The sequence below is a fragment of the Sorex araneus genome, chromosome X (assembly GCF_027595985.1).
Source record: "Sorex araneus isolate mSorAra2 chromosome X, mSorAra2.pri, whole genome shotgun sequence".
NCBI classification, from domain to species: Eukaryota; Metazoa; Chordata; class Mammalia; order Eulipotyphla; family Soricidae; genus Sorex; species Sorex araneus.
In genome coordinates, this window is record NC_073313.1 from 87,586,940 (window position 1) to 87,605,959 (window position 19,020).

A 19,020-nucleotide genomic window follows, 5' to 3' on the forward strand; every position below is an offset into this window, starting at 1 on the left:
AAGGGCGCTCCCTTGGGCTCTTCCATCATGCTCGCTCCGCAGCCGGATCCAAAGGGCTAGAGTAATCATTTTTAAGACTACATTTATTTAGGGAGGTGAATACTTGAAACTATCTGAATAACTTAAGGATTTTTCCTTTCGGTTTTGGGCTACACATGGCAGTGCTCAGGTCTTATTTCTGGCTCTGCGCCCAGGAATCACTCCTGGCAGGCTTGAGGGACCACATGGAATTCCAGGGATTGAACATGGGATGTCCACATGCAAGACAAATGTTCTACCTGCTGTACTATCACTCTGAACCCAGGATTTACTTTTTTTTTTTGCTTTTTGGGTCACACCCATCAATGCACAGGGGTTTACTCCTGGCTCTACACTCAGGAATGACTCCTGGCAGTGCTGGGAGACCATATGGGATGCTGGGAATTGAACCCAGGTCGGCCGCGTGCAAGGCAAACGCCCTACCCACTGTGCTATCACTCCAGCCCCAGGATTTACTTATTTTTAATTTTTTTCCATGCATGCAAGTTTTATTTTATTTCAAACTAAAATAAAAATTGAATCACTGTGAGATACAGTTACAAAGCCTTCATGTTTGAGTTCAGTCATACAATGATTGAATATGCATCCCTCCATAAGTGTACATTTTCCACCACCAATGTTCCCAGTACCCCTCACTTCTCCCCCCTAATGGCCCACCTCTCCCCCTGCCTCTCTTGCATGCCATTTTTTCTTACTGTCTCTAATTTTGGGCATTATGCTTTGCAATACAGATACTGAGAGGCCTTCACATTTGGTCTTTTAGCTACATTCAGCCCACAAAATCTTCCATCCCGAGTGATCCCTCCAACCATCATTAACTTAGTGATCCCTTCTTTATCCCAGCTGCCTTCTCCCCAGCTCATGGCGCAGGCTTCTAACCGGGAATCAGTCTTCCTGGCCCTTGTCTCTACTGTCCTTGGGTGTCAGTCTTATATTGTTATTTTATATTTCACAAGCGAGTGCAGTCATTCTGTCTGTCCCTCTCTTTCTGACTTATTTCACTTAGCACGATACTCTCCATTACCATCTACTTATAAGCGAATTTCATGACTTTATCTTTCTGCATAGTATTGCATTGTGTAGATATACTGAACTTTCTTTAACCAGTTGTCTGTTCTTGGATAATCGGGTTGTTTTCAGATTTTGGCTATTGTGAACAGTGCTCCATTGAATACAGGTGCAGATGTCTTTTCTACTGTGATTTTTGCACCCCAAGGATATAATCCCAGAAGTGGTATTGCTGGGTAATATGGAAGCTCAATTTCCAGTTTTTTGAGGAATGCCCATGTTGTTTTCCAGAAAGGCTGGACCAGTTGGCATTCCCACCAACAATGAAAGAGAGTCCCTTTCTCCCCACATCTGCACCAACACTTGTTGTTCTTGTTCTTTTTGATGTGTGCCAGTCTCTGTGGTGTGAGATGATATCTTATTGTTTTTATTTATATCCCCCTGATGATTAGAGATGTAGAGCATTTTCTTCATTGCCTTTTGACCATTTGTATTTCATATCTGAGGAAGTTTCTGTTCATTTCTTCTCCCCGTATTTGATGGGGTTGGAGTTTATTTTTCTTGTACAGTTCTACTACCAGGATTTATTCTTTAATGAGTAAGAATTGTTGCTTAAATTAAATCTAAATCTTTATAAAATGTCATGAGACTGAGAAAAATTAAATAGAAGAGATTTTATTTTGGCTTCATGCAATTTTCTTTTTCCAGAATCAGTTGGGTTGATGTTAAATTTTACTGCTACTCAGCACAGTGTTTGGGGTGGTATTGAGATGAGTACAACACATTTTTAATTCTGGAAACATTAAAGTTTGATTAACCTAGGTTATAAAGACAAAAATATATTTCTGCCATTTAAAGTTGGAAAGCAACCAGAAACTAGCAATTCTAACTATGAACATTTTCTTAAGTTGTTAACTATTCATCATATTTATCATAAATATAATATACTGTGCATGGCAGAGCCTGGCAAGCTACCTGTGACATATTCGATATGCCTAAAACAGTAACAAGTCTCACAATTGGAGACATTACAGGAGCCTGCTCAAGCAAATTGATGAACAATGGACGACAGTGCTACAGTACTACAGTGCTATAATACACTGATCAAAAGTGGGTGGGAAGCATTGTTTGATATTTTGATTCATTTTAGAATTTCAGCTGTATAGAAAGAAAAAAATGCGAGTTGCTGTATTGATTACACTAATTTTGATGGATGCTTTAGAACAGTGTTTCCAAATGTGTGTTATAACACATCTTGGATGGCACTGAAGTGGTCCACGTGGGTGGTAGCCTCAGATGAAATTGTTAGGGGCAGTTACTATGCTCATTTAAAGAAATTAGATTTTGTGGACATGTACTGAGTGATTGATCTTTTTTAAAGGGAGTGTAGGCCAAATAAATTTGGGAACTCTGATTTAGAAAATTAGGTATTTCTTAAAACTATAACTTAAAGTGTTTTTCACTCATTATTAGAACTTACATATGAAGTTTATAGAACACATAATGCTAGAGACTCTAGCAAATACTGTGGATCAAGCTAGGAATCAAAAGTAACTAAAAAATGGAATGGTGGACTGGCTGTATCTGAAAGCATGATATTTAGCAAGGAGGAATTTTAAGTACTATACATGAACAAAAGACTACAAAGCAGTGTATGTCAGCAAGATATAGTTAGAAGAATTGAGAAAACAATAAAGAATCTGCAGCATGACAGACATACAAAGAACAATTAGAGTAGTATTTCTATTAGCTTTGAAAATGAAATTCTGTTTTGACTGTACAAAGATTTTGGAAGTGTGTTAATTGGCCTTTTAAAAGATTCATTCTAGCTTGGTGCATCTATGACCATATTCAGCAGAGAACTACTTAAAAACATGCATTTAAAATTTTAAGCCATTTGGGGTTTTAACCCAATTTAGAAACAGCATCAATACCTTATAAAAGACAAATGCCTATTTGCATATTTCTGTGAATCTTGTTTTAGATCATGCATGGCCTTTTAGATGATGGAATATTTGTTGAATTTCAAATGTTCTTTCAGTGTTATTTTATTATTTTTTGAAAAGGTTGAGAGTTTAATGCTGTTTTTGGTTTCTGGAGTCATTAAACTAAAACAGATTCAAAAGTATATAGAAAACCTTACACTACTTGTAATATGAATATGACTGCAGTACTCTATAACCTTGTTTCATTTTCTAAGAAGAAACCTAGTATGTTGCTAGGAACCACTAGATGTCTCTGAACTCCCTTGTAAAGAATCTTTTTGCCTCCATCTTCTGTAGAACATATACCTCTTTTATTTTCACAAGAGATCTAGATGGTAATGTGCAGTTTTCAGGGAACAGATATTAATTTTGTAGGTCATTACAAAATCAAATCTTATTTTTTATTAAAATTTCTTTTATCTTTGCTCACCTTCTGGAAAGGTGGAGTTGATGATTTTTAAAGAATAAAAAAAATACCTAATAGTTTCTTCATACTTAAATATTTTTATGAGTTGCTTGTTTATTATCACCATACTGATTTCATTTACCTCTTGTTAATTGATAATTGCTTTTATCTCTGAATATATTCAGAATAGGTGTAGGTAATACATTTTTAAGTAGGCATATATATTTTTATATTATTTCATGATAATATTCACTAAGATTTTAAGTAAATTATTAATGTTCTTTGATATTTTTTCTTTCTCAATTTAAATAATTGCCTTTATATAGTGAATCACCTTCACAACCTAGAAAGAGAAACTTCCACCTTGAAAAGAGGCACTTACAATTTCCAAAATTAAAATAGTTTGTCCAGTTGAGAAATCATACTTAGAAATACGGAGGATGTAATTTGATTTGTCACATGAGTATGTCTTACTAATGATCAAACTTTAAGCCTAGGTTTCCAAAGAAGCTATCTTAAAAAGAACAATCTTGCTGAAAGGTAGCTCTTTTTTCCCAAAGACACCAGTAAAGGTGGTATCTTAACTTTTTCTAGCTATTTAAGAAAAAAGTAGACACCTTAGTGGCTGTATTTTATTCAGAAATATCAAATATGAATTCATGGTATCTGACTTAATAGTCTTAAAGTGCTTAAAGGAATGAACCTCCACTTCCAGATTTGCCTCATTTTGAAAGCCTTCCGCTAAAGGTTGAAGATTTCTTTTGAGACACTTCTCCATTTAAAAATGCTGGCTATACAAAAGAGAAAATGAGTTTTAGTTTCATTTCTCGGAGCTAAAAATATTGTGCTTTCTTTCTCTGAGAACTAGTGTGGTCTTTTAGTAAGTAATCAGTCTCTATTGAACGATAAAAATAAGTAGGAAGGATATGAGCCATTTAGATTTTTCAGCTTAGAGCATATGAATTGTTCTACCTTTTCCCTAAGAAAAAAATATTATAATGAGTTCCTAGTCATAAGACTTTCAAAAACTATTAGAGTAAAAAGAGTATTTACCATGTGACTGTAAAATGATAGAACATGCTCTCTATGTGTGAATATATATGCATCCTTTTATATAATGATGTCCAATCCCTTTACAGCATTAACCCATTAATTTTCTTGCCATTCCTTTCTGGGAATGGGTGTCAGAATACTCTATCTCTGTTCATTTAGTGTCAGACTCAGGGATGTGAATATTTGAGAGGTCCAAAGATCTAATGCAATATTGATTAAAGTACTTTAATCAGTATTTCTTTAGATCTTTTCAAATCCCTGTATGTATTTAAAAGAAAAGAAAGCAGAATTTAACTTTCTGAGAAAAAAAAACATTAAAAATTTTTTTCCTCTGTTATTTATTTAGAGTACATTTCTTATTTAATTTTTTTATTTTTATTTTTATTTTATTTATTTATCTATTTATTTTAATTAGTGAGTCACAGTGAGGGTACAGTTACAGATTTACACATTTTCGTGCTTGTTTTTCCCTCATGCAGTATTTGAGAGCCCATCCCTCTACCAGTGTAAATTCTCCACCACCAATGAATGCAGTATAACTCCCACCCCTCAATCCCATCCCCCCCACCCTACTCCGCCTCTGTGGCAGGGCATTCCAATTTGTTCTCTCTCTCTCCTTTTGGGTGTTGTGGTTTGCAATAGGGGTATTGAGTGGCCATCATGTTCAGTTACAAGTCCACTTTCAGCACGCATCTCCCTTCCTGCATGGGATCTCCAATCACATTTTACTTGGTGTTCCCTTCTCTATTTGGGATGACATTCCCCCAGCGTATGAGGCCAGCTTCCAAGCTATGGAGCCAACATCCTGGAATTATATACTATTATTCTTGGGTATTAGTCTCCTTCTCTGTTATTTTATATTCCACAGATGAGTGCAATCTTTCTATGTCTGTCCCTCTCTTTCTGGCTCATTTCACTTTATTGAGTCACCGTGAGATAGTTACAACCTTTCATGTTTGGGTTACAATCTCAATGATCAAACACCCATCCCTCCACCAGTGCACATTCCCCAGCACCAGTATCCTGGGTATACCTCCCCTTTCCCATCCTCCCCCTGCCTACATGGCAGACAATATTCCCCATACTCTCTCTCTACTTTTGGGCATTATAACTTGCAACACAGACACTGAGAGGTCATCAAGGTCATCATGTTTGGTCCATTATCTACTTTCGGCATGCATCTCCCATCCCAACTTGTTCCTCCAGCCATCATTTTCTTAGTGATCCCTTCTCTATTCCATCTGCCTTCTCCCCTCGCTCATGAAGCAGGCTTCCAGCTATGGGGCAATCTCCCTGGCGTTGGGTGTCACCCCTATCTACTGTCCTTGGGTGTCAACCTCATTTGATGTTATTTTATAGTCCACAAATGACTGCAGTCCTTCTATGTCTGTCCCTCTCTTTCTGACTCATTTTACTTAGCATGATATAGAGTACATTTCTTGATATAAACTTTTATTGTTTACTTTGTATGGTTGTTCTTACTCTTAATTTTATTTAAAAAAATTGCTACCTTTAACTTCTGGGAGATCCTTTTCTTTCTTCTCCAACCAGCTCAAGAAGCTGTGTGCAATGCCCATGGACTTGTACTTAGAGTTGAATCAAAGTATTATTAAGTAATTACTTAAATATCCTATATTTTGTAGCAGTATAAGTTTTTTTGGTCCACATCCTGGCTTTGCATTCTGAGGTCTGAAATGCTGGTAGTTGGGGGACCATATGTAGTGCTGGGGATCAGATCGGCTGACAGCCTTAACCACTGTACTATTTTGTTCTAGTTTTAAATGCATTTTCCTGATAGCATCTCTGAAAGAGAATGCACCATTTTCCCTAGTGTAGTAAATATTTTACTATAGTTGTATTTTCAAGTTACAGCTTAATTATCAATAAAATTGTACCCGGTTAAAATTAAGGAAATTGCATTCCTCATTATAATTGCAGGAGGAAAAATGCTTTTAAGAAAAGAATTGCCACTGCTTTTAATGGGGTTTTTTAGTGATAATGTTGGTATGATAGTCTGTGACTAGAGAAGTACTAGAAAATGTGGAAACATTGGCAACTGAATTACAAAGTGCTCTATTCACTGTATTGAAGATTTTTGTCACTAATATGTAGGAATTATAGTTATTGAAAAGTTTTAGCAAAGTAGTGACATGATTGAATTTAAAGTTTTGAAATACTGCTCTGTGGAAGTAGAAAAATGTCTACTTTAACTGCCAAGTTTTGGCTGATGGTTCCCAAATTAATAGATTTTTTTTTCTGTTGCTCATCTTTTTTCTTTCCCTTGCCTAAAGACTCACTGTCTGCCTCATAGTAATTTCTTTTTTCATAAAAGCCAACTATATTGTACTTTTGGCTTAGTTTGTTACTTATACACTTTTATCATACTATTTATTTACTTTTGGTTCTTTTTTATTGCCACATAGTACTCAGGGTCTGCTCCTGGCTCTGTGTGTGGGAGCTGCTCCTGGTGGTGCTAAGGAAATGTTACGGTGCCAGGGATCGAACCTGAGCTTCCTGCATACAAGGCATACACTCAGCTCATTGAACTATTCCTAGAAACAGTTTTTACTACTGTTCTCTTAACATTCAAGTGTAATTAATTATATCAGAAGGGGCCATCATACTACCTTATATAAAGTAGATATTAAGTGAATAAGTGAGACTTTTGCACCTTAGTCTGTCTTAGAGATTCCTATAGCTGGATCAGATTTATATTGAATGTGAAGAAATATTCTAATGGGTTTAAAATTTTCTTCTTTTTCGATGTTTAAACCTGTTTCTAAAGATTGGCTCTGTTTGGCTGTCTTTCCCACAATGTTTTTATTTCTATGAGTTTGAATAGCCTATTATAAACATGCTTTATTAACAACTGCAGTATGATTTAAGATGAAATTCATATAGCAATATGAAATATAATAAATGTACTACCAGGAGTTTGTTTTAGATATTTATACTCTCATGTTATCTTGTGAGATGGTGACATAACATTTCAAAAATAATGATACTTATTTAAATAGTAAAATATAAGTTAAGGCATCATAACATTTGAGGCTTGTTTAAGAAATGTAGGAAATATTTATATCAATATTGTCTTCCATTTAGCTCTCAGGGTGCTGGACCCTGAGATTCTGGTTATAGGAAGCCATTCCTTTTTTATTTTAGTATTTTAATATTCTTCTACTGTTCTTAGATAACTGTGTATAAATTTAGAGAAACAAATGTCGAGCACAGAAATAGGTGTGTGTGTGTATGTGTGTGTGTGTGTGGTGTGTTTTGCTCTTGCTCATTCACCCTCTTTTGACATTCAACCACAAGAGGCATAGACCTTCTGTCATTCAGACTTAGGTAGGCTTAGTGTCCAGGATTTTAGTACATAGGAAATGTAATGTGGAGCCTTCTTTAATCTCTTTCAATAAGTCACTTCAAGTCTACTGATGCTTTCTGTGCCTTTTGAATTGATGCTTTGAAGCTGATTATTGGGGCAAAGGATATTTGAACTTGGTACCCAGCATGATTGATATTCACCGCACACTAAGGGGCAGTTTTGCACTATGGCAAACATTCCATCATTTATTAAATAAAGGTAGAAGTACGTATTCTGGTATTCTAAAGTTGAAACCTGAGTAATTCAGCATTGAATAGAATTGTAGACCATTAAACAGATATAGAAAACCAGGGCAGCACAGTTTAAAGTCAATCTAGACAATAGTTTTAAAACGAGTTGACGAACCATGACCCGTGACCTGCTTTTGTATGGTCTGCAAGCCAAGAATGATTTTACATTTTCACAGGTTGAAAAGAAATCAGAACAAAACTATTTTTGACATATGATTATAATACAAAATCCAAATTTCAGTGTTTGTAGCAAGGTTTTATTGGAGTGCAACCACACTCATTCATGTGTGTATTATTATCTCCGGCAGCTTTCTTGCTGCAGAGGCAAAGCTGAGTAGTTGTGACAGAGATCAAGTATACAGCAAAGTTGATATTTACTACTACCTGGCTCTTAATAGAAAAGATATGTCAAACCCTGGTTTAAACAAATGTTTAAGAGACTTGATAACAGTCCCACTGGTTATGGATAAGAGTTCCTTTTACATCATATCCCCACCAACACAGATTTTTCTCAGTAATTTTGCTTGTTTGGGGGCCACAATTGGCAATGCCCTGGGGTATCTCCTAGTTCTGCACTCAGGAACTATTTCCTGGTGGTGGTGCTTGGGGGGGGGGCATATGGGATTCCTGGGGCCAAGTCTAAGCAAGGAAATCACCCTATCTGCTATACTGTCTCTCTGGCCCTGTTCTCAGTAGTTTTGATATGTACCATTCTCATTGGTATAGGATAATATCTTATTGTTGTTTTGATTTGGATTTTCCTAATAATAAGTGATGATGAGCATTTTTTATGTGCCTGTTGGCCAGGCATTGTCTTCCTCAGAGAAATCCCTGGTGGGATCCGTGCTGGAAAACTGTATGTCTAAAACTCAGCTATGAATAGCTGTGTAAATCATGGTGTTTTAATAAAACTATAAAAGAAGATAAAAAATAAAGGAGGGCACTTGGGTTTAAAAAAAAAGAGACAGGTGACAAAAAAGAAATAATACAACCAAGGGCAAAGGGTAGATTGAAGTCTTAAATAGTCCTTCGGGTATTGGTGGGAGTTATCTGGTGGTGATTGTGACAGAGGCATGATAGTTTTCCTGTAATATTTGAAATATTGTCATATAGGAGAGGGAATCATATTGTTTTATTTGATTACAAGACTTATATCCAGAATGTCAAAAGCTATAGGTGTCATTTTTAACTTTTTTGAAAAAGTGGAATAGACAATCTTGGAAAGAAATGGACACCCAGAGTTAGAAGAATTTAGATAGATTGATTGACTCAATTTATAAGAACCTCGTACAAGGAATTTGGCACAAATTGAATGATATTTAAAGTTACTTTCTAAGTTTGAGAGCCTATTATTTTATGAACTCTTACTATTGACAACCTGTACCAAGAGATTTTAGTTCATCACTTTTAGTTCCTAGGTTTCTTGTACTTGAAAGAAACAGCATTTTCTATGCACTCTTATCCTGCACAGTATTTCCTGAGTTGATTTCTACCACATATCTTTCAGTGTATGTTAGTACATTATATGCAATAAGAAGGGTTTTGTTTTCAAATTTGGGAAATTCCAACAGTGAATCTTGTCTGTGATAATTATTATAACTTTGGATTATAAAATCTTCAAGAAGTCCTACCAAGAAGAAATTCATTTACCTTTTGAAAAGTCCACCATTTGTCTCTCTCTCTCACATACACACAGACACAGACACACACACACACACACACACACACACTACTCTTTCCTTTTTGCACAGCTATTAACATGATAGTTTTTCATTTGTATTTCTTCATTCTTAACTCTAGATTTTGCATGCCCTTTCTTCCTCTTATGGCCATTTTTTCCTCATAGTAAGATAGAGGTATAAATTAGACTAAAAAATTGGGGAAACAGCTTGAGAACCTCCAAACCATTTCCCAAAAGCACAGGAAAAGAGAAGGATAAAGAGATACTGTGTAGGGGAAATTATATTAAATGGACATGGTTTTGATAGAAAATTTTGCATAGTCACTCAGAGTAACAGTCAAGTTAAACACTGATTTATTGGTAATCTGACCTTTCTCCCCGTAATTTTTGGTTTTAGCTAGTGTTCTGTTTATGATACCATCTTTTTAGTTGGGCAGTCTTTAAGCCTGTGAATAGAAGGAGGGATTGGTATCTCTAGAGAAAGTGATATTACTTCTGCTAGGAATGTAACATCCATACTTGCCAATTCCAGTGAGACCTCTCTCTAGAGTGTAAGATTATATTTCTGTGTCTGAAGTAGTTAGTGACAGGTTAAAATAAATGAAGGTGAGAACATATTACAGTCTATTCATAATCATTTTGACATAAATTTTTGCCTGCTTATGGACTGTATCAAAAATATTAGTTTTTTTCCTTCCTGGATCACCCATATGAACACTGAATATGTTTCTAAATATATCTGCAGTAACAGGCAACCATTGCTTATTGAGAATAATAATAGCCAGGGGCTATGGCTTAATGATTCAGAAAAGCTTCACACAAAGACTGTCTAGTCTCCCTAGAAACCAAAAGTCAAATTTCATCAGGGTCAACTTAGCCCTTTCTATAATAGATAAATTGAATAACATGCTGTTTAATTTGTATGCGTTATTGAATGAAGTCATGAAGAGTTATTGATCTGCATACTAAAGATATTACTATTGTTTGGGTAAGAAAAGAAAATTCCAGTGTTAATTTTCCTTAATTATTTAAACCTTGGGTAATTGAGGATGCACAGAAAACTTGAATGAACCAGTAATACTTGGGTCTTTTAAAAAAATCTTTTCACACATACTCTTAATTAACATTATCTCTAAAGATTTCTAAAATCCCCTCCAACCTCCCTAAATTCAAAATGATCTCTAAAAATAAAATGGCGTAATGGGAAGAAATTAGAGGGTGCTGAGTGTGAATCCTGATTCTGAACTTTCATAGGATTGTGGAATATGGTCAAGTTCTGTCATTTTTAACTTTCTCTGTAGTATCAGAGTATTGATGCTGACTTCAGAGGTTCTCATGAGATTTAATTTTACAGTATAGTTAACCTCCCTGACATTGAACAAAAGTCTTTTTAATGTCAATACTCAAAACTCTTTTCTTCCTCGTTTTTGCATCACCATATGCAGCTTCTCACACCTTTCTCAGGGCATTTACACCACATTGCTTTTATTTGGGAAGATAAGACTATGTTAAAAGTTTGGCATTTCAGGACTGGAGAAATAGTACAGTGGGTGGAATGCTTGCCCTGCATATGGCCAACCTGAGTTTGATTCCCCAGCATCCTATTGGTCCCCTGAGCACCTCTGCAGTAATTCCTGAGTGCAAATTGAGGAGTAAGTTCTGAGCACTGCTGCGTGTTGCCCCCCAAACAAACAAACAAACAAATTTGTCATTTCTTTAAGGTGTTGTCGATTTCCTAAGATTTCAATGTTTATTGCAGAAAAAATGGACATTACAGAATAGTATGAAGAATAAAACGCGAAATGTTGGTGTTCTTTAGAGATAGCCACTGTTCACTAGGAAAAACAACGTGATTAATATTCTCTCAGCTGTTTCTTTGTATCTAGGTATATACATATGTTTGTGTATTCTATTACCAAATTACCAAGAATTTAGTTTCCTTATGTTTCCCTAAAAAACACACTGGTCCAAGCTTTCTTTTTGATAAAGTTCCTTTCCCTCTTGTATTTCTAGGAGTGGAATTGGTAGATCAATGGGTATGAAATTTTAAAGGAGCTTCCTTGATATTTCCAACTGCTTTCTAGAAAGGCAGTGCATTAGCCTACTTGGGCTGCTGAAACAGAATACTTCAGGTTTAAACAAGAGAAAATTCTGTTTTGGAGCTTCCAGTTGAGTTAGTTTCTCATGATACCTTTCCCCCTGGCTTACACACGACTTCTTCTCATTGTGTCCTCACACAGCCTTTCCTCTCTGTAGGCAAAGAGAGAAAGAGAAGTTTGGTTATGTCTCTTCCTCTTTTAAAACACCAGCGTGAAGCCTGAGAGGTAGTAGGAGGTTAGCTAAGGCCATTGCCTTGAATTCTACTGACCCTGGGTCAGAATTCTCAGCACCACATATAATCCCCTGAACACTGCCAGGGTTTGCTTCTTAGCACAGAGCCAGGAATAACTCGTGATCATTTGCCAATATTGCCCAGATTCAGAAAAAACTTAAAAGAACAACTGTCCTGTTGGATTAGAGCCCACCCTATCATTTCACTTAACCATTATTACCTCCTTAAAGGCTCCATCTTTAAGTACAGTCATATGATTGGAAGGAATAGTTTCAACATAAGAATTAAGGATGGGCCTCACAATTAAGTCCATAACAGTGATTAAGGTGTCCATCATCAGTGAGTGAGAGTTTCTATTTCTTCTTACTGCCAACATGGTATATACATACAACATATTGCTAATTTGATTAAGATGGTTTTATTTTACTTTGCAATTCTTTGGACTGGAGTGATAGCACAGCGGCTAGAGTGTTTGCTTTGCACATGGCCGACCTGGCTTCGATTCCTCTGTCCCTCTCAGAGAGCCCGGCAAGCTACTGAGAATATCCCGCCCGCACAGCAGAGCCTGGCAAGCTCCCCGTGGCATATTCATTATGCCAAAAACAGTAACAACAAGTCTCACAATGAAGACGTTACTGTTGCCCGCTCGAGCAAATTGATGAACAACGGGATGACAGTGTTACAGTACAACAGTGCAATTCTTTGATCATTAGCTAGAGAGAAACTTTTAATGGTATTTGTTTTTATTTGGGAATTTTTTTTATCTTCTTGTTGTTTAGGATTACAAAAGTATTTAGTTTAGTTCATGGCATTGATAGCCAAAGTACTACACACAAACACTAATGAAATGCCCATGACCATCCACCCTTGTCCTTGTGTCACCTGTAGTCTGACCTTCTTTTTTCCCCATCCCCCCATTATTTGTTAATTAACAGTTAAGGTTTTGGTGCGTACTATTTTTAAAAAAATTAAAACAATTGATTGAGCTTCTGTAATTTATTATTTTGTTAAGGATGGCTTCCAATGCACATGAAGCCAACACCACACCCATCACCAGTGCATCCACCTCCCTTCCCCTCTCTTTCAAGCTCACATCACCATCAATTCAGTTGTGTGGGTCAGTTCTTTGGCCCTGACTTATTACCATCTTTTCTTCCCTTAGTACCATCTGTGTGTTCCAGACCCTCTGCCTAGGTTCCTGGGTTACTTCCAGTCAATCCATCATTTCCTTGCACCCTCTTCATCATTTTCTTGCACCCTTTTCATCATTTTCTTGCACCCTCTTTCCCTGCCCCAAACCCGGGACTCTCAAGTCTGCAATCTAGTACCCATGATTTATTATTGATTGACACTGCCTTTATTTGTTTGGACCAGTTTTGGGTTGGGGTTCTAAATAGCCAGTATATCTACATTTTCTTTTGGAGGGGTGGGGGGGAATCATGCCTGACCACTCAGGATTTACTCCTGGCTATGCACAGGTGACCATATAGAATGCCAGGTATCGAATCTCGGTTGGCCACGTCAAAGCAAGCTTCCTGCCTGTTTTGCTACCTCTCCAGCCCTTAAACCTACATTTTCATTTGAGTGTTTAACTATTTTGTATTTTCTCAGACAGTTTTACTTACAGACAAAAGTAGTTGTCTTTGAAAATGTAATTTGATCTTTGATGGTTAACTTACTTTTCTTTAAAATATAGCACACTGCACTGTGTTTATAATTGAGTTTCCCTATGAATGAATCATGTGTAATACTCACCATATATTCATAAAATCTGTTTCTAGTTTGGATTCATTGATTTGTTGGAAACGAAATACAAATAGGGGCAAGGTTTTATGCAAAATCCTTCCAGGTATTATTTGCTCTAGATTAATAATGTTTTCCATGTCTCCTGAGTTAGTTTCCTAACAGTGTTTCCTGAGATCTGCTCCTCAGAACTCTGATTCTTCAAGCGTCCTATGGGAAGAGATTATCTGTTGTTCAGTAGCTTTTGAGTAGCAATGCCCTCCTAGGATTTCATAATGTTCTTCATGAACTTAGAGGCTCTGGGGCACCCAATAGTAAAGAAACTTGCTTGACTTTTGTCACTTGCAAAGTTAGAAAACTTACTTCGACCAAATAATTTTGCTTTATGTTATTTTTTTGTTTATATGCCTTTTTGCTAACTTTCATGTAGCACTGTAGCACTGTTGTCCCATTGTACATTGATTTGTGCAAGCGGGCACCAGTAATGTCTCCATTGTGAGACTTGTTATTGTTTTTGACATATCGAATATGCCACGGGGAGCTTGCCAGGCTCTGCTGTACGGGCGGGATACTCTCGGTAGCTTGCCGGGCTCTCCGAGAGAGATGGAGGGATTGAATCCATGTCCGCCGCATGCAAGGCAAACACCTTACCTGCTGTGCTATCGTTCCAGTCCACTAACTTTCATAGTTTGAAATTTTTACATACACACAGGAAGTTATAAAGGAATGTACAGGAAGGTCCCATGGATTATCTTCATCCAGTTTTTCACAATGGTAACATTTTACACAATTATAGTATAGTGCCACAGGGGCTGGAGTGATAGCACAGCGGGTGGGGCGTTTGCCTTGCACGCGGCCGACCCGGGTTCGAATCCCAGCATCCCATATGGTCCCCAGAGCACCGCCAGGGGTAATTCCTGAGTGCATGAGCCAGGAATGACCCCTGTGCATTGCCAGGTGTGACCCAAAAAGCAAAAAAAAAAAAAACAAAAAAACTTTACTATAGTATAGTGCCACAACTAGGAAATTGATATTAATAAAATCCATGGGATGTATTTAAATCTCATAAATTATACATGCAAGCATTTGTGTATGTGCATAGTTCACAGCAATTTTATCACATGTAGATCAGTGAAACTAGTATCAGCACAAGACTCCTGTGTGAGCGTTTGAGTGACACCTACTCTTTTCCTAACCTCTGGCAACCATCGATATATTTCTATACTTTGTAATTTCAAAAATGTTATGTAACTGGAATGACATGCTTTGTAATTTTGGAGTTTGCATCTTTTTTACTCAGTGCAATTTCTCGAGGTTCATCCAGGTTGTTACATGCATCCGTGGTTCTTATTCTTTTTTATTGCTGAGTTCTATTGTATTATAAGGATGTATGCATCACAGGTTTTTTGTAACTATTCACCCACTGAATGACATTAATCTCCTTCCATTTTGGGGGCGGACCATTATTAATACCTGATATAAATATTGTTCTGAAGAATACCAGTTTTGGAAATTCCATACCACAGAAATGACAATAAAATATCACTTTTTAAGGGTTATGACTGGGTTGCAAAAACTAAAAGTTTTATTATTTGGTTTAGGAGTTTCAGAGACGCTGTAATACTCTGATTTCATTGATTGAGAAAGAAAATATGGAAATTGAGGAAAGAGAGAGAGCAGAAAAGAAGAAACGGTCAACTAAAACTCCAATGGTAAAATTTTCAGCATTTTCCTAACTTTTAGGTAGATCCCATTTTTTTTATACATAATTGAATTGTCTATATTATGTTTCATGCCATAATGGTACTTATGAAAACTGGTTTTATAAAATTTTCTTTTGCAGAAAAAGAACTACGTTCAGATTATGTTTCCTATTTGTTTATAGTACATATAGGAACTCCTAAGGAACAGAGTTCAGTACTTAGAATAAATCCTCATGATTTTGAGCAGAAATATAATGCAAGCAAAAATCTTTTGAATAGACACTAGAACTGTCATGGGGGCAAGAGAAGAGGGGTGGGTTTGAATTGAATGTGACTGAGGTTAAAACTGGGAGTTCTGATTTGATCAAATAAGGTTTCTTATCTTTGTAAAACTATGTGTTGTAAATGAGAACTTTGCTTTACAGACAACAAAGCTTTATTTGGTATTAAGTTTATTGTTGAATAATATAATAATGATTTTAAACCAGTCAGGTTGCCTTGTACAACTACAGTTTAAAATACTCTTGAATAGATTATATCATCTGAGTGTGGCTAAGTAAATTACCATATTTCATCAATCTAAGATGCCTTCCATTTTAAGACACAACATTATTTTATGTGCCACTAAGGAAAAAAATGCTGCCAAATAACCAAGATTTTCCATCAATTACATGATTTCACAGATGCTAAAATGGGAAAGATATGTGCACCTTAGAATATATGAAATTTGGTATTTTGACACTGATCATAAGGTTTTTAAAAATAATATACCACAAATAAAAATTTACCCAAAAAACTTAATAATTCTTTAAGAGTACATTTATAGTACCATGTGTAAGTAGACACTGATGACTATTTTTGATGGGTATTTTCTTGTCTTTTCCTAAAAAGAAACATCTTTGAAGGTTATTTTGCATTGGGTTATGTAGTTTGTTGGGCTATATAGAATATTAACTGTGAGTATAAAATTTAAGTGAATATTCATGTTAAAATTTTTTTAATGCATTTACATCCTAGATTTAACATTGTTGGGCCATTTAAAAATGTGCATACTGGAGCAGAACATTAAATCTGTTTCCATTTTAGTCACAGAAAAGAAAAGCAGAGTCAGCTACTGAGAGCTCTGGAAAGAAGGATGTCAAGAAGGTGAAATCCTAAAGCCTAGAAATAAAGTTTTTAATGGGAAATTGCTATTTTCTTGTTCCCATCTTCAAATGCTAATTGCCAGTTCCAGTGTATTCATGGTACTTTAAGAAAAATCTCCTTGATTTTGATTTCGTGCATATTTTATATATTTTACAATGCTTTCTACCTGAAATGTGTAGCTTTATATTTTATGCATTCTAGTATTTTTGTGTACTGTATTTTGTGCATTTCATGTCTTCATCAAAAAAACCTCTCAGTCCTTGTTCTTTTGAAGCTTGTGCTGAGGTTTTAGCTTTTCTATGTTTTATATGCCGCTTCTTTGAAAGAGAACCTAGATTCTATAGCTGTATTATTGTTGTTTCATACTTTAAATTTATATGGCTGTGGAAAAATCAATTAAAATGATTTGAGGAGAAAGACTTTTTCACTTCTTTGTTGCTTTCTTTTCTATTGAGTATGGGTTTGTATGTGTTCCTGCATACTGTTATTAGCATAATTATTGTTGCTTTGAGGTCATCTAAATATTTTTCCCAAAGGAATAAAGGGTGAAAAAAGAAAATTATTAAAAAAACTAATATTTGATACTGTGCTTGCTGTCAGTATACACTACATTTAAATTATTCTCTAAATATTCAAGTGGGAAAATATAATAAAGAAATGTCTATAAGAAATTTAATTATTTCCTGTTTTTTGTGCAGTGGAAAATAGTTTATTGGCTGAATTTTATTGTTCACTATTATCCATTTGGTTTAAAGTTCAAGCTCTGCTTGCTGACTTGTGCATTATCTTCTGCCCCACTAGCCAGGTAGAGGGGTGTGGGTACAACATATAGATTTATTATCTACAAAAATTGGAATGTGAAATCAGTGCTATATGTGCAGGAGGGGGGTGTCTTCTATAGGAAAACAATTATTCTTAGACAGCAAACAATCTCAAAATGTCAAAGATTTTACATACACAGAGTTTATGTCTTGTTCTCATTACGGCCCCCATTCATGCTGGAGGGATACAGGAATGGGAAAAGAGGTGCTCCACATTGTCACTCAAGATTCCAAGGTGAACGAGTGAGATTGCACTCTTAAAGCTGACCATCTGGGGCAAAGGCTTTTTCAGCTGCCTTCATAGGAAAAAGAGGTGGAGTATCTCAAGGAGGCTTTTTTCCACTTCAGCCAGTATTGACACATGTCACAACTGCTTATATTTCATGGTCTAAAAATAGTCACAGGATCCTAAAGGGCTAGCAAATGTTGGGACACATACAGACTGCTTTGCATCACTGCTTCTGCCACACGAACTATGAGTTTAGGAAAGACCTTGGTCTGTCTCATGAAGCAGTTAGTGTGCAGGGCAGATAATAAGGGAGTAGGAAAAAACCAATCAGAATTGAGTGTGAAACATAGCAAATATAAGCAAATATGATAATTATCAGGATCATGGTATTGGTTATCAAAACAAGGTCTGGAGCAGTGAAGAGTTGTATGTACCCTTCCTCTCCCAGGAATTTTGCATTTCTGGTCACAGTGTATTTAGGGTACCATTGGAAAACCTATGATAACCTCGAGAACAAGTCAGTGTCTTTCACCACCTCAGTCTTAGGGGTTCTACAACATGCAACTAGATCTTTGAGAATGACAACTCACTATCAGCTGGAGTCTAAGTCTTCATTGTCCAGATTTCCTGTTTCCTACTGCCGTGTTCCTAATTAGATTCCTTTTGTTGTTTCCATTATTAGACCCTTGTACCTTGTTGGAAGTTGTATGTTGTTGGGTGCTCTTAAAAAAGAAAGTTAGGGTTATATTAGATAAGGAATCTAAGAGATATTCAAACCTGTCCTTGTCTAACATGCCTTTTCTGTAAAGTCCATGCAAGAGGCAAAGGTAAGCTAAGTAATGCTTCAGTAGTTGTCATTTCAGCTCCAAACTTCAATCCAGAGCTCTTAAGTCCAAGATACCATTTTGGAAACTTTAACTCTTATGTCATTAAAAATTCCAAGCACCCAAACTGTGCAAAATGATACCTGACCGGATCTTACTGATTACTCCCAAGTTCTGTGTCCTAAACAGCCTAAGGATGGTCCTGGACTCTGATAAATTGGTTCACCATTATTTCTGTTTGGGATAAATTTGGAGGGTGAAGCTGTCCTTGAACTCCTTTCATGAAAAAAAAAATTAACAACCTCTACTTCTTGTTCTTTCTCTGCTAATATAAAGGGTTATTAGTTAAGCTTTATGTGTTTATCTACTTAAGGTGAGAAAATCTGCAGGTAAGTTCTTTCAGGCTTTTCATGGGGCCATTTCTCTGATGTACTT

At 36.2% G+C, this 19,020-nt stretch overlaps 1 protein-coding gene across 8 annotated transcripts in view; it reads left to right on the top strand.

Moving 5' to 3' along the window:
* Positions 1-17,376, top strand: part of SMARCA1 (SWI/SNF related, matrix associated, actin dependent regulator of chromatin, subfamily a, member 1) — a 104,451-nt gene extending 87,075 nt beyond the window's left edge. For 5 of the 8 annotated variants that reach the window (XM_055122711.1, XM_055122712.1, XM_055122713.1 and 2 more), the window contains 2 exons: positions 15,464-15,574; positions 16,652-17,376. In XM_055122711.1, coding sequence (XP_054978686.1) covers positions 15,464-15,574; positions 16,652-16,723 — 183 coding nt within the window. In that variant the 3' untranslated portion in view covers positions 16,724-17,376. Of the gene's footprint in view, positions 1-15,463; positions 15,606-16,582 lie in introns of all 8 variants that reach the window. The other 3 variants (XM_055122714.1, XM_055122715.1, XM_055122716.1) reach the window with 3 other exon arrangements.
* The last annotated feature ends 1,644 nt before the right edge of the window (positions 17,377-19,020 follow it).